The following is a 19,930-nucleotide window of genomic DNA, read 5'->3' as shown; positions in this document are numbered from 1 at the left end:
GCATGGAGAAAAGAGAAAAAAAAGCAAACGCCTGCTCCCTATGATATTCTCTCTGATATAATCGCTGATGCTAATGCTGATGCTATTGCTGACGCTGCTGCAGTAATGTTGCTGTTGCGGTATTGTTCCAAGACGCGCAGGCCTTAGTAACGGTTGGGATAGCTGCCAGACGAGTAGTCCGGGTATCCAGGTCCTTGCATGGGGTCAGACGAACCACTTGCAGGCTCGTACTTCGGACGAACACTCTCCTGGAAGTTGGTGAGGATAGAGGCCGCATGGGAAGCGGTGATGGGAGGGCCAGCGATGTACTGGTTGTTCGCCTCGGAAAGGGTGCGACGGGACTCGTATGTGGGCTGGGAAGTGCGGTAAGTAGCAATGGTCCCCCTTCTCTGCGAGGCGGGTTGATAGAACGAGTTGTCGTTCTGGAGCATGGGGTTCAAGCTAGATCCGGACGTGGACATGCTGCCGCTGTTGTTGGTCCCCAAGCCGCCTGGGGCGCTGTAGCTCGGGGTGATACCGGCATAGCTCGAGTTCATATAACCGCGGCCGGAACCGATGGGGGCAAGGGTGTTGCCGCTGTAGGCGGCGGATGTATTGTTTTGGAGGCCATTGTTGACCGAGTTAGTGGGCTGGTAGTAACTGGAAGGAGCTTGACGATAGCTAGGATTCCAGTCAGATCTGTTAAGGCTGGGTGAGGAGACATTGGCCTGGCTCTCAGCATACGACCTGTCGTTGTAGTCGTTGTAGCCGTTGCCGTAGGGAGAAGAATAATAGGGGCCCTGGGAGTTATGGGCCGGCCAGTTGGATCTGCTGGGGCTGGGGGAAGGGAGGTTGTTGTGACCTCCGGCATACTGCCTGTTGTCGTAGCCATAGGCAGAATGTTGCTGATGCGAGTAGCGATAGCTCGAGTCGTCCGAGTCAGTGCCCGGGGTGGCCCGCTTGCGGCGCTTCTCAGGGGTATTCATGTTTCCCGAGTTGGCCTTTTTCTTGGTGGCCTTCTCCTTGCGCTCCTTCTCGAGGGATTCATCAGTGCCATCATACTCGGGAAGAATCTCAACGTCGGGGAGGCCATGAGAGGGATGGCCGGCGCTGAGGGCCTCCTCAAGGGGGGCCTTGAAATGCTCATCGATGATGTCGATGATCTGGACCGACGAGTAGACACGATCACAAAGATTAAGCAGGGCAGGCGCGACCCTAGAGGTGGGAAGGAAGTCGACTTCACCGAGATCGTCGTCATATTCGTCGCGCGACCGCTTCTTGTCCCTCTGGAGACGTGCCTTCTCAAGCGCCTTGCTGGCCTCTTCCTGACGCTGCTGCTCGCGCTTACGGGGAACAAGCTTCCATCCGTTCAGAAGTCCTCCCTTCAGGTGCGGGTTCTCCCGATGGCTGATATCGGACCAGATCTGGGCTCGGACGATTGTTCCGATGATAAGATTGCACTGATCAAGGGAGTACTCGGCCAAGTTGCGGTAGCGAGCGCGCTGGTAATGCTTGCGGCACAAGTTGCACCAAACACGATCAGGCATTTGTCTTGTTGCCTTCTTGTTGCGCCCGAAAAACTGAGATACGGCCTTGCGGGGAGGCGCGTTGGTGTTGCACTTGTCTGTGTGGTAGCAACGAGTGCCGCCACGGCGAAGGTCGGCCTCTAGAGCGAGACGATCCGTCCGATCTTCTTCAGTTCGAGGATCCAGGTACCTGGGGGCTCTGTTCACCCAATCAAGATCCAAATCCTGCCCATCTTCCTCGGCGCTGGCATTGTCGGCCACAGGCGAAGATGGGTCAACGTTAGGCGTGTTGCTGATTGAGTTCTCCATGCGACGGTTTTGTCGCATGCTGCGAGTTTGAGGGGGGGTGGGCAATTGCTGAGACCAGGTCGAACCCTCCTGGGGTGACTGGGGCTTGACGTGAGGGGGCGCCATGCTGAGAGAGCTTAGGTCAAGGTGAAGCGAGTATCTGGAAGGATGACTACATAAGGTGCGCAAGACGGTTAGCAACTATCCTGAGTAAGCTATAATCAAGATGGGTGGTGAGGATGGGATGTACCCGAACGCCTGTCTCGACTAGACCAAGATCAGAAAAGACGAAGCGCGCAGATGCTGATCTGCAAGCAGGAAGCCAATGTGCAAGCTGTGGTACTTGGTGTAGAAGCGGCGAGTCTGGTCTCGAGATTTGGAAGAAGAGCCTCGAATTTGCGCCGATGTTGTTGAGATCGGCAAAATAATTCGAGTCGAGTTGGGTTGAACGAGGAGGGATGAGGAAAACTCGACCGGGGGAAAAGGCAAATTTATGGGGAAGAGTGTGCACTCGCACCGTTGTTTTTGGCAGCTTCACAGTTGTGCGCTCGAGGTCAGAGGGGTCACAGTTTTGCTATTGTGAGGGTCAGGTCGGGATGGAAGTGAATGATCTCAATAGGTGACCCTTATTGAGCAAACGAACGAGGTGGGACCTGACCAGTTGCGCCGGCCTAGATTCCCACCCTGGGCAATTCACGTCCCAACTGCCACGTTACCTGGCCGACTGACAATAGCATGCCCGGGCCGACAATGATGGATTATTGCCGGTCGGCTTGTCCAAGGACCCTGAACAGCGTATTTCAACCGTATCATGGTAATCACCATCAACCGGTGAAGGGGAAACGGGCCCGAGTGTCGCTTGCAAAAACCACCGTCAAGCCAAGGAAGCCATCGTTTGCCAGTCACTCGCTCGAGGATCTGGCATTGGGTGGCTCGAACCATCTGGACTTCCATCCCATATCGTCTTTCCGCCCACGTCGACAGCGGCATGCAAGCAAAGTTGTCGCATCATGCTGCAGATAAGGGCCCGCGGTCACAGACGGGGGAGAAGCCAACACGTGTCGAGACGCAAACAGGAGCTAAAGCAACAGAAAGCATCGCAATGGGCAACATGAGATGAACCTTCACCACTTACATTTGATTGTTGACCCCGAAGGTTTGAGGGGCCATGGTGTAATTTGTGCCCTCGTACGTCATAGCGGCTTGGTCACCATGCCCGCCGGTAGCGTAGTTTGCGCTCTCGAATTGGCGCGGCACATTGAATCCAACGGGATGCCGAAAAGTGAACTCTGAAGTTGGAGGGCTGGTGTAGGGTCAGCAGGTGATTGATGACTACCAAAGTCAGGACGAGAAGCTACTTACCGATAAGAGTGTTGGGTGCCCGAGGTGCCCGAGGTGCCTGATGGACGAATTTCAGGGTTGCCGCGGTAGTCGGATGGTCGTGATTGGGGCGTGGTGTTGACGACGTTGCGAATACTCATGTTGAAGTTTTGCCGGTTATCCATTTTGTATCTCTCCGATACTGGATCCATTTGTATGGTAGATGTCAAAGCACACCGTCGACGCCGGCGTTATGGGTTGTTATTGGAATGAATAGTTGACTGAGGAAGATGCAACAGAGTTTTTGCATTTGCGTGTGTCCGCGACGACGACGACGACAACGATGCCAGTAGTGTCTATGACTCCTGGCTAGCGATACCTGGTTATGATATTGATGTCTGTATCGGCAAGCTTGTCAAGCAAAAGATCTGGTTCTGTTGCCAACGAGAAATGGTCTGTTTCGGGAGATGGTCCGAGTTTGTCTTGGGGGCAGGACGAAGAAGGTTGGGACGGAGGAAGAAAAGATGAAATGAGAATGGATGAAATATGAGACGGAGATCTCGTCCAACAAAGCAAATTGAGATGATGTGTCAGCAAGTATTCAAATGGGCATGTCCCATTCCATTAGTTGAATACTGAGGAAACACGAGAGACGCGATTTTAAAGAGAGAGGCGTTGAGAGAAGGGGAAAATGCAATGGCGGCTTCATCAGGAAGGCAACTCTCAATCACCCTCAGTACCTACTCAATGCACCCAAAGTGTACCTATGTATACATCGTATTTACGGCGGGCACATTGTGTATGCGTGACAATGCAACTGTAAGGAGATGAAATCACGCAGGACTTGATGCGGACAAAGCGATATCAATGCAGGTACTGTGTGTAAAATACGCTCGGCTCCATGCAAGACCCGGGGGTGCAAACACATACATCATGATGCTTGCATGAACACCATACCCGCACCCCACTCCACACATGACGCAAGACCAAAGGAAGTTACGATAACTCTGTCGAAAGTGAAGATGCCCTTATGAAAGATGCCGGTCTTCTTATGGTTCATATGCTCTTTTGATAAATGATGGTGCTCAGTCCTTGCTGTCCATACGAGGAAACGAGAGCTTTCAGGCTGTGAGGACATCCAATGCAGGCACCTACAGTCCAGGGGCTTCATCCCGTCTACCTACTGAAGCATAAATATCACAGGCAGATTTGGCATGTCTGCACGAGGAGATTGGAATCTGCGTGGTTGGTGTCTGCCGGGCCGTTGTCTGATGGAAACTGGCCCTGGCTTAACTGGGTAGGGGACCTCGGGGCCGCAGCTCAGTCGGGGTACATCGAACTGCGTTAAATCACCTCAACGCCAAACAGCACTTTGTGGTGATGGTACTCAAAGGCCTTCCGTTGCTGATAATCAACCTTTGAAGCTGGGTCTGGATACTCCGGCCGGAAACACAGTCAGTCTATACCGGCAAACTTGGGGGATCAAACTTGTCGTTTCTGGAGAGGGCTATGGCATTTCCCAGTAAAAGAACATTTGCAGGAATGTAACATTTCGTCACCAAATCATTCTGTCAGTCCATAACCATACCTTTGGAAGGAAAGTTGCCCGGCTCAAGATCGAGTGTCCCTCGCCGAGTCGAGTCGACATCGATGTCCGAAACGGGCTGGGCAGACTTATACCAGAGAAGCAGACCAATAAGAGCTCGAGTAGAGAGGTAAATAAGTGGGTCTGAGGCTCACGGTCCAAAACGTCCCGTCGGTTCTGCACGGTATGGTAACAGACATGCGCCTGATTTCCGATGCAGATCTGTTAGTACCTAGAGACTTGTTGACTTGTATAGCATGTGACATTGCTGAACACCATCAGAAGATGTGTGTTGGGAGGGTTTGAAGCATACTGTGGGCTTTTGAGAGACTGTTCCTGTGACTGGACAGGTACAGGTACTTCTTTTCCCTGGGTGGTGGTGCTTTGGGAAGCCTGCCGTAGAAACTCGCGAAACTTCGGGGAAAAGGCCTTCCTCCCGTCCCTCTTTGAGCGCCGGCATATGTAGAGGTACCTACAGGAAGCTGACAGGACGGAATTAGGCGGGCCACTGTGCCTTCAAATCAGTGTGCACGTTAGAATGGATGGTAATGCCATTCAGTTTTTGGTGATTAGACAGATACATTTACTTGTGGTGTGTGCGTGCGTACGGGGCGGCTTTCTGACAGATACATGGCAGATACATGGTAGAATTCTGGCAGATACATGACAGATTTCTGGCAGATACATGACAGATTTCTGGCAGATACATGACAAATTTCTGCTATATGCCGGCGCTCATAGAGGGAAGGCCTTTCTCCAGTTTTGCGAGTTTAGCGGTAGCTACCTAGCTTGTGCCCGATATCGCTGAACAGGAACACCAAAAAGCGTGTATGGCGAGGTTTGAACAATTTTGCGGGCGGGTTTGATAAACGATCATGGTTAGGTATACGAGTACTTCTCTTTGAGTAATGCTTGAGAGCCTCATTTATCCTTTTTCGTTAACTTCGTCGTCTTGTTGATTGGTACAGACAGGTCACCCCGATGTGGACACCGGAAGAGTTCAGTCCTGACGTACGCTTCCACAGTGTGTGTAACGGGAAACGCTCCCGTCGTCTTCCCTTCAAGACCCCACAGCACCAGAAGAAGCCTGACAGTGTAAGAACCCGCAGGAACTGTTTTCGAATTCCAAATTCTAGATGTGCACTGTCCGGAAGCGAGGATGCTACCACTGGATTAGCCAGAGCACGCATAGATCCCATGGGGGAGTATGGACTTATCGGAGCATGTCTTCCGTGTCGACATGACATGTCGGAAGCTCGGCCATCGTCGGCAAGGCAGGCAACGGGCAACGAGACTGGAGGAAGCCAACAACGTCGGGGCCGCATGATCTGTCAGTTGCACGCAGTGAGAGGGCAAAGCTCCATGCCATAGTTCCAGTTTCGAAACATCGAGCGGACATCACCCAACTGCTGCGGCGGTTGCGCGATGATCACTGTTGCTGGACGAGGAATCGGAAATAAGATATAATATGATTATCTGCTCCCTCAAGGAACCAATGACAAGAAGAAGAAAACCAGAACATTACAAGCCCAATCCAGACTGAACTCCTGCACGAAAACCCCACTTGCCCAATTTTCCCCAAAAGACCATCACAGATCCGTGACCAATAGAACTGACTGACACCTGTAAAACCCTGTCAACTCACACACATCCACTCACTCCTCCTTCACCTTCTTGGCCTCAGGAGCACCCTCCTCGGCCGGCGCAGCAGACTCACTGCTCTCAGCCTTCCTCTTCCTCTTCACTAACCCCGTCAAATCATTCGCCTTCTCCTTGACCTCCTCAGCCACCTTTAGGCTTTCTCCATCCTTGGAAGCACTTCCTGACACCGGCGCCGCGATGCCAAGCGCCTCATTGATATCAATAGGCGGCTTTCCGAGGTCAATCAGTCTCTGCTCCATATCCGCAATCACCTCCTTCACGTCCGCAATCTGCCTCTTTGTGACGTCGTTGTCCTCGACGTTGTGCGTGCTAGCCAGCTCGACTTCCTTGTTTTGCAGCTTGAGCTTGGTGGAGGCGATGGCGGCTTCGAGCTCCGTAGCGGCCTCGTCACGGAGAGCTTGGTCTACTACGCCAGCTCCGGCTTTATCTGAGGGGCCGGTCGAGTCGTCGTCGGAAGACTTGGTCACCGAGGCGAATTCGAGAGCGAGGGAGAGCTTGAAGTGCGCTTCGGCGATGATTTCGGAGTCTTGGGTGTAGAGCTGTTGCTTGTATTTGAGGGACGCGCGGGAGTCGGTGATGGCTGCTGGGTATCTGTGAGGGTTGTTGTTAGTGGTGGTTGAGGTAGGAAGCGGAGAAAAACAAGTGCTTACCTCTCGTTCTCGAGGGAGATCTCGGCAAGAAGATCGTGGAGATCGCCCAAGCGCTCCTTGATGTGCTTGATCAGAGGCGATGGCTCAGTAGTAGTGGCAGCCTCCTCCCCTTCCTTCTCCTTGCCCTTTCCTTCTTCTACTTGGGGCTTCTCTTCAGCTTCTAATGTTGCGAGCTTCTTCTCAAAGAGAACACGCGAAAGGTCAAGGACCTGAAAGGCCACAGCGAGATCGTCGTCGTCTTCGTCTTCTTCCTCTTCCGCCTCGGCGTCATCACCTTCCTCCTCCTCCTCATCCGAGTCGTCAAAGTTCTCATCACCCTCAAAGTGGAAGAGAGGCTTCTTCTCCGGATTAGGCTCATCCTTGTGGGCAATCTCCTTGGCCGCCTCGACGATGGAAGCTTGCGCGCCCTTAGTCGCCTGCTCTACCGCATCCTTGATCAAGGATGATGAACCCTCGCCGTTCTCTTCTGTGGCAGCCTTCTTCTGCTTCTTGGCCTTGGCGGCCTTCTTCTCGGTTTTAGGCTCGGGCGCGCGACCACCGAGGACGTCGCTCTTGCTCTGGCCGATCTTGAAGAGGGCGCGGCCGTAGAGGAAGAGGATCTCGGCGTTGTCAGGGTTCATCTCGCCGTCCATCTCGGCCTGCATCTCAGCGGCTTGGGCGTACAGCTCGGCGGCCTCATTGTAGTTCTTTTGCGCGTACTGGGCGGCGGCCTGGGCGGACAGGTCGGCGAGGGAGACCTTGAGGGATTGCGCAACTTGCTCGGCATTGAGCTCGACGGCCGGGGTCGCGGTGCCGCTTGCGGCGGGAGTGGGTGTTGACATTGCGATATGTGGTTTGTGGTTGGCGGAATGGATGTTTGATTTGCAAAAATATCTCGATTCTGCGATTGAATTTCTTATTTGGTGAAAAGGTGACAGGAAAAACTTCAATGGACAGAGGAAGAAGCTTCCTTTTGGGACGACGGGGAGAGTTACAGAGAGCTTCACAGAAGTTCAGAAAGCTGTGACGCGATGGAGATCAGTCCACCCCAGAAACGCATCTGATTGGATAATGGCTTGTAAGGTGAATGACTGTTGATGTTCATTGGCTATTTTCAGCCCTTTGCAACCATTGACTTAATGGAAATGTGGGGCTGAAGAGCAAACAGCAGACCAACAGCAGACAAGAACCCCGATCAAATGGCGAGAGCTTTTGCTCCCTGGTGCTGTTAGTGAAATCTCGAACTCTATATTAGAATTATAGAATTAATCGATCAGTTGACTCCATCATCTCATTCCATTGCCAAAACTGATGTTGGATTTGGACACATCCGGTGCTCCAATGATCAGTCTAACCTGTAGCCGGAAGCTGCAAGTTGAAAAGCCAGGGTTAGGGCCATGACGTAGCTCCTTTTTGGTAGGCACTCTTTATCCTCCCGCCCCTGCTTCTGTCCATCAAACTTTCCGATCTGACCCCGCGAACCCCTCAACCCATTTCTTCTCTTCTCCGACCTCGTTCAGCCTGGTTACCCCAGTCTTTCTCCAAATCGCGAAGAGCGTCTCTCAATTGCAAGCCGGTGAGCGAATTTGATCAGGACTTTGGCCAGTGCGTTCCAGCTTGTTTCCACCACCATCATCAGTCATCATTCATCAACCTTGAAGTTGGTCTAACTAAATAACTTGATCTCGATATACCATCTGACCCTGGTAAGTGTCGTAATGTCCTACTGCGTTGCTGGATATATGTGCTTGGCTTTGTCCTTCAGAAAGTCAACCGAGATTTTGGGACTTATAAATCGGTTTCAAGCCTTTCACCTTGCGGCTTATCGGTGGTTATAGGTCACCGTGTTCTAATATGTGAAATGGATAGAATATTCCAGCTTGGACAACCCCCGATAAACACTACACTCCTACTACATCAACCAACCAAAAGTCTGACGGATTATCAACATGCTTCAAGCAATTGAAAACGTCCATGACCGGCAGTTCCTAGCCTCGGAGCTCGCCTCCCCAGCCACCCTCGTCGCTGAACTTGCCCAAGCAGAGGTTAAGAACATTCTCCTGGCGTATGTCTCACTTCAGCCTCTAAATCCCTTCCTTGCCAGTTCGATCTAGGTGCTAACCGCAAACTATTCAGTGCCTCCGGCTCAGTAGCCACCATCAAGAGCAAGCCCTTTCTTCCTCACCCTCACGCAACAGAAACTCCAAATACCTAAAGAGCTAACCATATCCCTCCTTCTCGTCTCACAGTCCCCGAGATCGTCAAAGCCTTGGCTCCCCAGGGCGACAAAATCCGCGTCCGCATCATCCTCACCCAATCCGCCAAACACTTTCTCGGCGGCCAAAGCAAAGAACAGCCCGTGTACTCTTCCTTACTGGACTACCCGCACGTGGAAGCCATCTACGACGACGCCGATGAGTGGGGTCCCGAGCCATGGCGCCGCGGAGCAAGCATTCTGCATATCGAGTTGAGGAGATGGGCGGATATCTTGGTTGTTGCGCGTAGGTCTCTTTTTTTTCGTTTTAGGTTGCTGAGGGCTTGAGGAAATGATTTACTGTCCTATTTGAAACAGCTCTCAGCGCCAACACCCTCGCCAAAATCGTCAACGGCATGAGCGATAATCTCCTGACGTCCGTGATAAGAGCATGGGACACGGATTCGAGTATCGACAATAAGAAGAAGGTTATCGTGGTTGCGCCGGCTATGAACTCTGTGCGTATCTCACTCATACTTCCCCTTAAATACGTGAAGCATCATCATCATCATGGTAACTAACACTCTTCAATAACCAGGCAATGTGGAGACACCCCATCACCGCGAAGCAAATCCGCGTATTGCAAGAAGAATGGGGAGTCAGGGATCCTGAGCCAAGTGAGGGCGACACGGCGGGTGTCGCGGTGGCTAATGGCTGGTTTCAGGTTATCATGGTATGTTTGGTTGAGCTCATCCTGTTCTTGCTTGTGATGGTATGCGTGAATTTGAGACTGACGATATGGGAATGAATGATTATAGCCGATTGCAAAGACACTTGCGTGTGGTGATACAGGAGGTAAGCAAATTTTATTTTTCCTCTTCTCCCCCTTCTCCACCAAAGTCCCCAGTAACTCTTTTCTACCAAAGGTAACATCCGTGTTGCTAACTTGTCAACTGTCTAGATGGTACGTACATATACATGCATTGATCCAGAAGGCCTGAAAAGAAGTGGCTACTACTCTACGGGGTGTCAGCGAAAGAAAAACAGGTATCATATCATGTGTGGAAGTAGCTAACATTCTGTGACCAGGAGCCATGGCATCCGTCGACACCATCCGAGAAGCCATCGAAAGCAGGCTTGGTCTTGAGTAGTGTAGGTAAGGGATCAGTGATGATCCTAGCTAGGGTATTCGATGAAGTGTCGCTGTCGTCACTCGTCCGATACGTTTATCAGAGTGGCTGGGTGGGCTGGGCTGGATTAGAGATTGTGAAAAAGCGAGCTTTAGGTACCTTAGCTATTCTTTTATGCGAAGCAACAACAGGCCGATAGCAATAATCGCAACAGACGAAGTACGGTACTTCAAGGGAAAACGGGGTAATCTAGCGGAAGAGAGGTTGTTGGACAATTCAATGGAACGGAGGAGGGGAAGGCGATACCTACCTTAGCTTTCTAGGGGACAAACAGATACTCGGGCTGTTATTGTGAAGCAAGAAGCAAGAAGGAAGCATGGACTACCGCGAAACATTCAAGTTCAATGGACAATGGAACAGACAGAGAGATCATGTGGCAGGAAAGGCAGGAAAGAGTGCACTCGGATAATGTCAGTGCCCGGAACAGCAGTTATCGAGAGAGAGTTGTCAAGTACAAAGCAGCAGCAAAGTTCATATTTGTACAATTGTAAAATTCATAAAAGGCCTAGACTAACTTTACCGTCAAAGAAAAACCAAAACCACATGATGATTGATGAAGAGCTATTTGACTTGACTTGACTTTATGATACGGAGCGAGCAAGAAAACAACAAGAAAAGCAGTGATCGATTTGATTAACCCCAACGCCATTTCAGTCCTTCAGCCACTATCCCTCTCCCTTCGCCCTTCGCTCATCGTCCATTCTTTCCTCCCTGCCAGCCAGATCCACCGCGCAATTTTCTCCCTGCTGTTTCTCCTCACAGAAAATGAATATAGCCCGACGACCATGCTCGGTATTTTGGTGTTGTTGTGTGCTGGGTGTTGGGTGTTGTTCAGTGCCGGGGGTTGGGTTGTTCTTCAGTGGCTGCTAGGGTTGTCGTTGTCTTTTAATCTTTTGCACTATGCTGATGACTTGGGGGTGGTTTCTCAGACACAACAAGTGAAACCTCCTCCTCTTCCTTTCACCATTCGCTTGTTCCCGATGCTTCTGCAGGGACTTCCCGATCGATGATTCCCCTTCTGCCACCGCGGTATTTTGTGCCAGGCTTGCCGGGCTCCTTTGGGCCTGTGGGCACGTTCGGAGGGGGAGCTCTGGCGGGATCGAGAATGTACTAACCCCTGGCGTAAGGATGGAAGCCCCTGTTTCCACCCCGTCCGCCACCGCGATAGTTGGCACCAGGCTTGCCAGCGTTCTTTGGGCCCGTGGGAGCATTCGGGGGAGGCGCGCTGGCCGGATCGACCGGTCCGCCGGGGGAGTGCGAGCCCTGATGGCCGCCCTGCTGATGACCACCGCCGCCACCACCGTGATGACCGCGATTCTTATGGAAGCCACCGCGTCCTCCGCCGCCTCCGCCGCCACCGCCCATGCCGCCACCCATACCCATACCCATACCGCCCATGCCAGGACCGAAACCGGGACCGCCGCCCATCATCGGCTGCGGAACGTCGTCATACATGCCCTCCCAGCTTGTAGCGCCCATGTTGTAGCCAGCTCCAGCACCGGGCATGCCGCCGCCATAACCGTTAGCGGCGGGATCATTGCGAGGACCGCGCTGCTGGCCATCGAAGCCCTGCTGACCGTCAAAGCCGTTGAATCCCCCCTTAGGACCAGCAGCACCGCCGGCACCACCGTCAGCTCCAGGACCGCCAGCGCCGCCCATCATCTGCTGCATCATCGCCGGGTTCATGCCCATGGCCGCGGCCATCGCCTGGGGGTTCTGCGCGTTAGGCCCTTGACCCGCGCCGACACTACCAGCGCGGCCACCGTTGCCTTGCTGTCCTCCAGCACCAGCCTGAGCCGCGGCGTGAGCCTGCTGAGCGGCCATCATCTGCTGTTGCATTTGTTGCATCTGCTGCATCTGTATCATTTGCATCATGGGGGTCTGAATGCCCCTATTCATGGCCATTTGCTGCTGCATCATCTGGAAGGCCTGCTGCATCCGCTGGAGATACTGGGCCATGAGCTGGGGTGTCATGCCGGCGGTGCCAGCGCCGCCCATGCCGCCCATGCCGTTCATGCCACCTTGGCCGGAGCCGTCGTCCATGCCACCGCCCTGTTGACCGTTGCGGCGCTGACCAAACTTGCCACCACCGCGACGAGCAGCTTCCTCGGCTTCCTCGCGCAAATTGCCGCGCGGTTGGGCTTTCTTGACCTCGATGGGCTTGCCATGGATCTCAAGATTAGCAGAGAGGCAGGCATCAACCCCGGCTTCAGACTCGAAGGTAACGAAGCCAAAACCACGGGGACGGCCGGTGTCCTTGTCCATCATGAGGGTGGCGTCGACGACACGGCCGAACTGGGCGAAATATTCGCGGAACTCGTGGTCGGTGGTCTCCTGGGACACGCCACCGACGAAGATTTTTGAAGTCTTCTCTTGCTCATCGCGGGGAATGGCGCGCTTTGGGTCGATCTGGCAGAAGAAGGTTAGATGTCATACATGTAATGAGTTTGATGAGATATGGTGGAACAACTCACAATCTTGCCGTCAAGGTAGTGTTCCTTGACCATCACAACGTTGACAGTCTTGGGATCCTTGAAGGTAAGGAATCCGAAGCCACGCGAGCGACCGGTGGCGCCATCTCTCATAACGGTGCATTCTACAACCTCGCCGTATTGCGAGAAGTAATCTCTGAGTGATTCTAGAAGTCACGAGACCGCGATTAGCAAAACTGTATCGGAAGTCATATGGTACATATAGTGCCCTTAGAAGAACCACGATAACCATGAAGGAATGAGGAGGAAATATGGCAATGCTTACGGTCGGTAGTTTCCCAATTCAAGCCACCAATGAACATTTTCCTATATGACACAAGCGCACGCGCAGCATGTTAGTTAACTTCATCTTTTGAGAAATCTATGGTGCCTGGATACGAGTAAGCGGAACATGAGGGCTGTGAGGAATGCGGTGGGTTTGAGTGGATAAAATGCGGGTGTAAGAAAGACATTGTGCGCGAGTTGGTTGTGCAGTGACCAAGCAAACAACCCCAACCCAATCCCCTTGGCCATCTAGAGCTTGAGCGAATTCGGAAATGGCTACAAGCGAAACCAAATGCTATGAGCTAGCTATGCGGGAAGCATGTTTGTAGCCGTTGTTTGGAGCAGTGTGAGCAGTGTGTGCATGTAGCGTGAGCCGGGCAAGCAAGCCTATTTGTCCAGTCTGTTGTGCCAGGACTCGAGCAGGCTCAGCTGTATGTGTACCCCAGACTTCTAACATGACCACATTGACCGTCTACCGTCGTCATCCTTGATATAGCATGAGCTCCACCATCACTGTCTTAAGACCTATCCTTCATCTTGTTCATACTGGGTCTGGTGTTTGACTCTGGCGTGCGGCAATGGTCGTGATTCTCCCGTAGGCTCCGCAAGTTGACGAAACTGATCGACCCAAGACGATAGGGTGGTTGGCATTTGGCGATTGAAAGGTATGAAGCCGTCTCCGCGATGTTCTCAAGGGTGGAGAGATGACTGCTGTCCGATATGGCCGAATGCTGAGTTGACTTGACGGAGGGGCCAGGGTGAGGGTATGCTACGGCAGTTCCCAGAGTGAACAGAAGGTGCAGCAGCGCAGCAATGTTCCACTTCCAAGTGGTCTCTGGGTGTGCCGGAATCTTTCTTCGATTTTTGCTGTCTCGAGCTTTTTTGCTACCGTCAAGCTAGGTACTGTCTGTATCTGTTCAGGGTGCTGCCCTTCTCGCTGCTAATCTTGCTCTGGCTGCAGGTTCATCGACCCTCCTGGCAGAAGGAAGCCGGTTCCCTCACGCCCTATTAAGATTACCTCCGCAAGGCCATCCGCCATTCTTGTAGTACAGACAGGAGCGTACTCCGGGACCCTTTGACGTCGAAGCTTGATCCTTGGCGTGACCCTGGACAAGTCCACAACTTCCAGCCTCTTCTCTCCCGATCCATGTCCGCATCCATAACGGATTGCGACCCTTTCCTGCTCTTGATCACTTGGAAGTCTTGCGATTCCTGAAGCATCCATACGGTATGGCTCACCCATAATCGCCCAGAGTGACTCAGAGTGTCTGTTGCCAAGACTCTACTCGGCTCACCCAAGTCCTTTGCCGCCCAAAACCCTCCCTTCCCAGCCAGACCAACAGAACGGTTTTAGGACGCCACGTCCTGAGCGGTTTTCATGTAGAGGATCGTTTCAAGATTTGGGAGAGCTTGGTTGAGGCTGCAGCTGCGTTGGGCGAAACCCGAGAATATAGGGAGGGGGTGAAGGGGGTGGGCGGGGTGTTACGAACATGTACATGTGTCACGAATAGCATCAAAGGGGAGGTCACTTACCCATCTTCCTTGGCATTAGGGCCCTTGTGTTGGGCCTGGGACTGTTGGGAAGCATGATATTGCGACTGAGGCTGGCTGTTGTTGTTGTTGTTGTTGTTCTGGTTGTTCATGTTGTTGTCGTCGTCGTGGCGAGCGACAGTGGTTGAAGGGCCGTTTCCAAGGTTGAAATCGATGTCATCATCGTCTTCCTCTTCCTCCTCATCGTTACCGTATTGTCCGTCGCCGCCATTGTAGTAATTTTGCTGGTTGTAATCGTTGGAATTGCCGTAGTTGTCAGCTGCCGACTGCTGGGCGGCGGCAGCTTGTTGCTGCAGTTCTTGTTGTTGCTGCAGTTGCTGTTGTTGTTGCGAAGACTGCTCAGTAGCCGAAGCTTGGGCTGGAGCAGGGGCAGCTGCTGGTGCAGCGGCTGGCTTGGTGGCAGCCGGGGCGTCGTCGTCATTGTAGCTAGTTCACACCGATGTCAGATCACTTTCAGATTTGACGTCACCAAGCAGGTGGAGATAACTTACAGGTCGTCGAAGAGGTCGTCCTCGTAATTCTCTGCTTCGGCCATTTTGGCGGTTGGTGGGTGTCTGAGGACTCCGGGTATCGAAAGATGGAAAAGTGATAACGAGGTGAAGTCGATCTAGGATTTACGTCGGACGCTGAGATGGCGTACAACGAATATTTGCTGGAAGATCAAGTCGAAAAATTCTAAAAGGGAAAGGATACACAAGATGATCTGGCTGCCGAGAAGCAGCGAGACGCGAATGGATCGTAGTGATCGAGTTGTCGCACTGGAAGAGATGCGGACGGATGGACCTCGGAGCAGCTCAACCTAGTAGAGCGCGAGGTGGGTGGGAGTCGAGTGCTTGTCGTTTCCTCTCTCAGATCAGCTGACCCGGATTGGAAAGGGGATTGAGTGTACAAGTCCCAAGGTGCCCGAGTCGATTGTGGTTGTTGTTGTTGTCGAGGATGACTTGGGTGGAAAGTGTGAAAATGGAAAGTGGGAAGAGTGGACGTCGTTTGCTTTTGAAGGGGAAGGACGGGAACTCGAACTCCATCTGCCTGCCTCAGTCCCAAGGCGGAGTGCAACAAGTGAATCCAGGGCCTCGCCGCTCCTGCCCTGCAGTCCCATCCAGTTTGGCGCCGAGTGTTAAGGTTCGGCCGGGTGGACCCCGATTCAAGCCCAGGAGTGCCAGGCACCGGCACCGCGAATGGGCCCTTCCGTCAACGATGACTGCAGTGCACTAACAAATAGACGTTACGGCACTTGGACCTGGTGCCATTCGCGTGCTGCTGCAAGGGCCAATTAGGTGCGTAGGCGGTGAGAAACAGCCTGTACAACGAGGCCGTACCTGCGGGCAAGGAACGGTCCAGCGCACCTTATCGCACCCTCTGGGGCATCCTTGCCCAGTGAGCCCCCGCCCGTAACCTCAACGTCCAAGAACCCAGGCATGGACGACATCGGCTGTCTGAGAGCCGGCGAACAGCTGGCGAGCTGTGACAGGCGGACGGCGTCCAAGTCAATCACTTGCTGGAAGAAGGCAAAGACACCGAGATGGCAAGACGTGGTGCCAAGAGCCAAGCCGCCGAATGTGTTAGTGGCCTCATGCCTGGCAACCGCTGTGTAGCGAGGTAACAAGCCGATCGGCTTAACCCCAGCACGGCATCAAGCAATCACCTGAAGGGGAACGGCCATTGTCTGTCTAGCTCCATGGAGATTCCCTCCCTTTCATCGACAATGGTGATGCGATTGCGCTTGTAGACCAAGGCGAAACCACCTGTCCTGTTTACTTATATACCCACTCACACAATGTTTTCGTCTTCGAGCTCGAGCAAGAAAGCATCTCCCCAGGTATGTCACTTAGACAAGTGTTTGGTTCCCGTCCATTGCTAACAGGTCATGATGTCGCTACAGCCGCAGGAGATGGTCCAAGTTGGTATGTCCTGCTGATGACTACAAACCTCGCTTGCTTGTTGTTTGTATAACCAGTTGCTGATCCCATGTCCGTCATGGCTTCAGACAGGTCCGAGTATGTCTCTCAATCCAACAATTCCCAGATTCAAGACCTGAACGCTGACATGACAATGCGACAACAGCTCTGGCTCCCCTTTTTGGAGGGCGCCCCAGAAGGATGCCCCGCTAAAGAAGACGACCACTCGCGACTCGGGCAAGGTAGTTGGCGCTGCCTACTCCCATGCCGACATGCTCAAGTTCGATTCATTGTGCGTTGGCTGTCTCGTTGCTGTTTGGGATCTATCTTGGGAATGACGCATTTGCTGACTTTCGATCTCTCGAACCAGAAATCTGTCTAGCTCCGGATCGCGACCACGAACCCCTCCTCCCTCGTCCTCTGCCCTCGGCCGAACTACCTCCAACAGTACAGCCTCGCCCCATATGAAAGGGGTAACATCACCCCCGTTTAAGAACTACATGAACTTCATAACGAGCACCAACGAAGACTGGGCAGCAGATGACGCAGACGACGTATACGCCTACGAAGACGATGGCGACGATGACTTTGGGCTTCCTAGTCTGTCCAGCATGAAGAGGAAATCGCGCCGGGCAGCAGCGCAAACGGAACAAGGGACCAGCAGAGGAAAGACAACAGACTCGTTTACGGATTCCACGGGACGCCGATATTCAGACAGCGCCGACATTGCCATCGAGCGGCCAGCTTCTACCTACCCCATGCCCAAGAAGACCGAAGGCAAGATCCTCCGACCACAATACAGAGACATACTCCGCGATCCCGCAAACGCCCTACACCTAATCAACCACCCCTCAGTACCACCTAATGCTTCCCAAAAGGAAATTGACGCCGTCAACTCGAGGATAACCAGGATAAACAAGTTCAAGAAGATTCTCCAAGCGTCAACAATTCCTCTAAACGACCTCCGAGCCCTAGCATGGTCCGGCGTACCAGAAGAAGTCCGGGCCATGACCTGGCAGCTCCTGCTGAGCTACCTCCCCACTAGCAGTGAAAGGAGGGTAGCCACGCTCGAGCGCAAACGAAAAGAATACCTGGACGGTGTACGACAAGCATTTGAACGAGCGGGTGGCGCTCCACCACCGTCCACCGGAAAGGGAGGCGGAGGCAACCGCGGCCTAGACGAAGCCATCTGGCATCAGATCAGCATCGACGTACCCCGAACGAACCCACACATCGAGCTTTACGGCTACGAAGCAACACAACGCTCGCTGGAGCGCATTCTCTACGTATGGGCGGTCCGACACCCAGCAAGCGGCTACGTACAGGGCATCAACGATCTGGTGACACCGTTCTGGCAGGTGTTCCTTGGCACATATATCACAGACCCAGATATAGAGAGCGGCATGGACCCGGGCCAGCTTCCTAGGGTGGTGTTGGACGCCGTCGAGGCCGACACGTTCTGGTGCCTGACTAAGCTGCTGGACGGCATACAGGACCATTACATTGTTGCGCAACCGGGCATTCAGAGGCAGGTGGCGGCGCTGAGGGACTTGACACAGAGAATCGACGCTGGGTTGGCGAAGCACTTGGAGGAGGAAAACGTCGAGTTCATCCAGTTCAGCTTCAGGTGGATGAACTGTCTGTTGATGAGGGAGATTAGTGTCAAAAACACGATTAGGATGTGGGATACGTACATGGTTAGTTCTTGTCCCCATCCCCATTTCCCCTGTGCAAATTACTAACACCGAAACCCAACACAGGCCGAAGAACAAGGCTTCTCAGAATTCCACCTCTACGTCTGCGCCGCCTTTCTCGTCAAATGGTCCGACAAGCTCGTCAAGATGGACTTCCAAGAGATCATGATGTTTCTCCAGTCCTTGCCGACGCGCGAGTGGACCGAGAAGGACATTGAGCTCTTGCTCAGCGAGGCCTACATCTGGCAGAGCTTGTTCAAGGGGTCTTCGGCGCATCTGAAAGGACAGCCGAGTAGTAGGACGAATTCGTTGAACTTTCAGCTTTGAGTCGAACCCCTGAGTAGGAAATATCAGCGATCAAATGGGATGGAAAGGAGGAGGAGAAGGGGTTCGACTCAAATTGGACGGAGAGGCGCGAAGCAAACACGACGCTGTCCTGGGGACCGTTTGATGTCATCGCGACGCCCCTACATATGTAGCCACAAACAACAACACCGTTGGCGGAAAAATATATAATACCGAAGAGATGTCTGAAAGGAATGGACGGATCAAAGTTCGAAGAAGCAGCAAAACAAACAGAGATACCATTTGGATGCATGATGGGGGAGGGGGAGAGAGACCTAAGCAGGTACCACAACCGAGTACAGAGTACATACATAGCTAAGCTATCACAAAGATTACTTATTGTAATAATACCACGCACGATTGGAAACCTATAAATTTCGCTTTAAACGCGTAGATAGCGTCTTGACCCATGTTCCATCTCGACTTCTATCTCGACTTCCAGTCATCCATCCAGTATTTTCATATTAGGATCATATTGGAGATCGAAACTTGTTATCTACTATCTGGCAAGCATATCCGTCCGACATTGTCAACCTTGTGAGGCCTTGTAGTCTAATGCCCAATCGTTTAATTCGATCCTATTTGCGTTCCACAGTTCTTCTATAACTTGTACGTAAAGAGAATGTTAGAAGTTTCGTTGGTAGTACGCTCAAATATGGGATGGGCCTGATAATTGGGCGCAGGTTTCTCTATTCTATTCGTGTAGTTGACATGACATACCATGACACTTTCGTCGAATTTCATATCACGGCAGTAAGAGATGATCATATCAGCGGGGAAGAAGCTTAAATACGCTATCTAAATAGGTAGGTACCTAAACGCCTCCAGATATCCGGAGTAGGTAGTATAATGTGAACAGCCAAGTATGACCGGCCACATGTACTCTTTTTGCGTGTTACCCTTCCATCAAATCATTTTCCAACGCTGATTCTTTTCTGTTTGTCTTTTTTTCTTTTCCGTTACTCGACGCCGTGGAGTAAACTCCTTCCCATCTCTTTCTGCGTAAAAACTATCTATCTCTGCCCCATCTCTGGCTTTAAGGAGTGACTTTGGTTAGGAAGTCCAGAGGACGGCTGGTCAACTATCTAACGCAGTGTCTACAGGATCGACAAGGGCTTATCGACCGCCTTCTCTTGTAAGAAAGTGTGAGAAGCCTCTGTCGGGGTGCCTGTAGAGCACGTTTAAAACGAAGTGAAAAACTAACTCGGGCTGATGGTCCCTTAAAGCTTGAAGGAGTGGACGTGGATGGAGGTGCGAGTCACTGTGTTGATGAACTCGTAGGGCCGTTTCTTTTGGTCGCCATCCCACAAGGG

At 52.6% G+C, this 19,930-nt stretch overlaps 7 protein-coding genes across 7 annotated transcripts; 2 read left to right on the top strand and 5 right to left on the bottom strand.

Moving 5' to 3' along the window:
* Positions 1–143: 143 nt before the first annotated feature.
* Positions 144–1,919, bottom strand: SMAC4_07814 (uncharacterized protein; the record flags this gene model as incomplete). The annotated part of the gene is made up of 1 exon (XM_003346289.1): positions 144–1,919. The coding sequence occupies one exon, from the start codon at positions 1,917–1,919 to the stop codon at positions 144–146; it is 1,776 nt and encodes a 591-aa protein (XP_003346337.1).
* A 1,005-nt stretch (positions 1,920–2,924) lies between these two features.
* On the bottom strand, positions 2,925–3,298 carry SMAC4_07815 (uncharacterized protein; the record flags this gene model as incomplete). Its single annotated transcript, XM_003346290.1, has 2 exons — positions 2,925–3,096; positions 3,156–3,298. 2 exons carry the CDS (start codon positions 3,296–3,298, stop codon positions 2,925–2,927), a joined length of 315 nt encoding a protein of 104 aa, XP_003346338.1.
* A 2,853-nt stretch (positions 3,299–6,151) lies between these two features.
* On the bottom strand, positions 6,152–8,194 carry SMAC4_07816 (uncharacterized protein). Its single transcript, XM_003346291.2, has 2 exons — positions 7,011–8,194; positions 6,152–6,951 (listed from the first exon to the last, which is right to left on the bottom strand). Exons 1-2 carry the CDS (start codon positions 7,829–7,831, stop codon positions 6,354–6,356), a joined length of 1,419 nt encoding a protein of 472 aa, XP_003346339.1. The 5' UTR covers positions 7,832–8,194; the 3' UTR covers positions 6,152–6,353.
* Positions 8,195–8,938: 744 nt separating this feature from the next.
* On the top strand, positions 8,939–11,163 carry SMAC4_07817 (uncharacterized protein; the record flags this gene model as incomplete). The annotated part of the gene is made up of 7 exons (XM_066090697.1): positions 8,939–9,054; positions 9,126–9,154; positions 9,239–9,490; positions 9,562–9,701; positions 9,782–9,916; positions 10,002–10,038; positions 10,273–11,163. 7 exons carry the CDS (start codon positions 8,939–8,941, stop codon positions 10,332–10,334), a joined length of 771 nt encoding a protein of 256 aa, XP_065946017.1. The 3' UTR covers positions 10,335–11,163.
* A 170-nt stretch (positions 11,164–11,333) lies between these two features.
* SMAC4_07818 (uncharacterized protein) lies at positions 11,334–13,167 on the bottom strand (the record flags this gene model as incomplete). Its single annotated transcript, XM_003346293.1, has 4 exons — positions 11,334–11,437; positions 11,489–12,782; positions 12,848–13,011; positions 13,131–13,167. 4 exons carry the CDS (start codon positions 13,165–13,167, stop codon positions 11,334–11,336), a joined length of 1,599 nt encoding a protein of 532 aa, XP_003346341.1.
* A 1,312-nt stretch (positions 13,168–14,479) lies between these two features.
* SMAC4_07819 (uncharacterized protein) lies at positions 14,480–15,783 on the bottom strand (the record flags this gene model as incomplete). The annotated part of the gene is made up of 3 exons (XM_003346294.2): positions 15,172–15,783; positions 14,663–15,106; positions 14,480–14,555 (listed from the first exon to the last, which is right to left on the bottom strand). Exons 1-3 carry the CDS (start codon positions 15,213–15,215, stop codon positions 14,480–14,482), a joined length of 564 nt encoding a protein of 187 aa, XP_003346342.1. The 5' UTR covers positions 15,216–15,783.
* Positions 15,784–16,320: 537 nt separating this feature from the next.
* Positions 16,321–19,086, top strand: SMAC4_07820 (uncharacterized protein). Its single transcript, XM_003346295.2, has 6 exons — positions 16,321–16,499; positions 16,563–16,584; positions 16,638–16,677; positions 16,745–16,870; positions 16,949–18,275; positions 18,339–19,086. Exons 1-6 carry the CDS (start codon positions 16,458–16,460, stop codon positions 18,597–18,599), a joined length of 1,818 nt encoding a protein of 605 aa, XP_003346343.1. The 5' UTR covers positions 16,321–16,457; the 3' UTR covers positions 18,600–19,086.
* Positions 19,087–19,930: the final 844 nt, after the last annotated feature.

The sequence above is a fragment of the Sordaria macrospora genome, chromosome 2, assembly GCF_033870435.1.
Source record: "Sordaria macrospora chromosome 2, complete sequence".
Lineage (NCBI taxonomy): Eukaryota > Fungi > Ascomycota > Sordariomycetes > Sordariales > Sordariaceae > Sordaria > Sordaria macrospora.
Note: the sequence above shows the minus strand (reverse complement) of the source record. Positions and strands in the feature narration are given on the sequence as shown.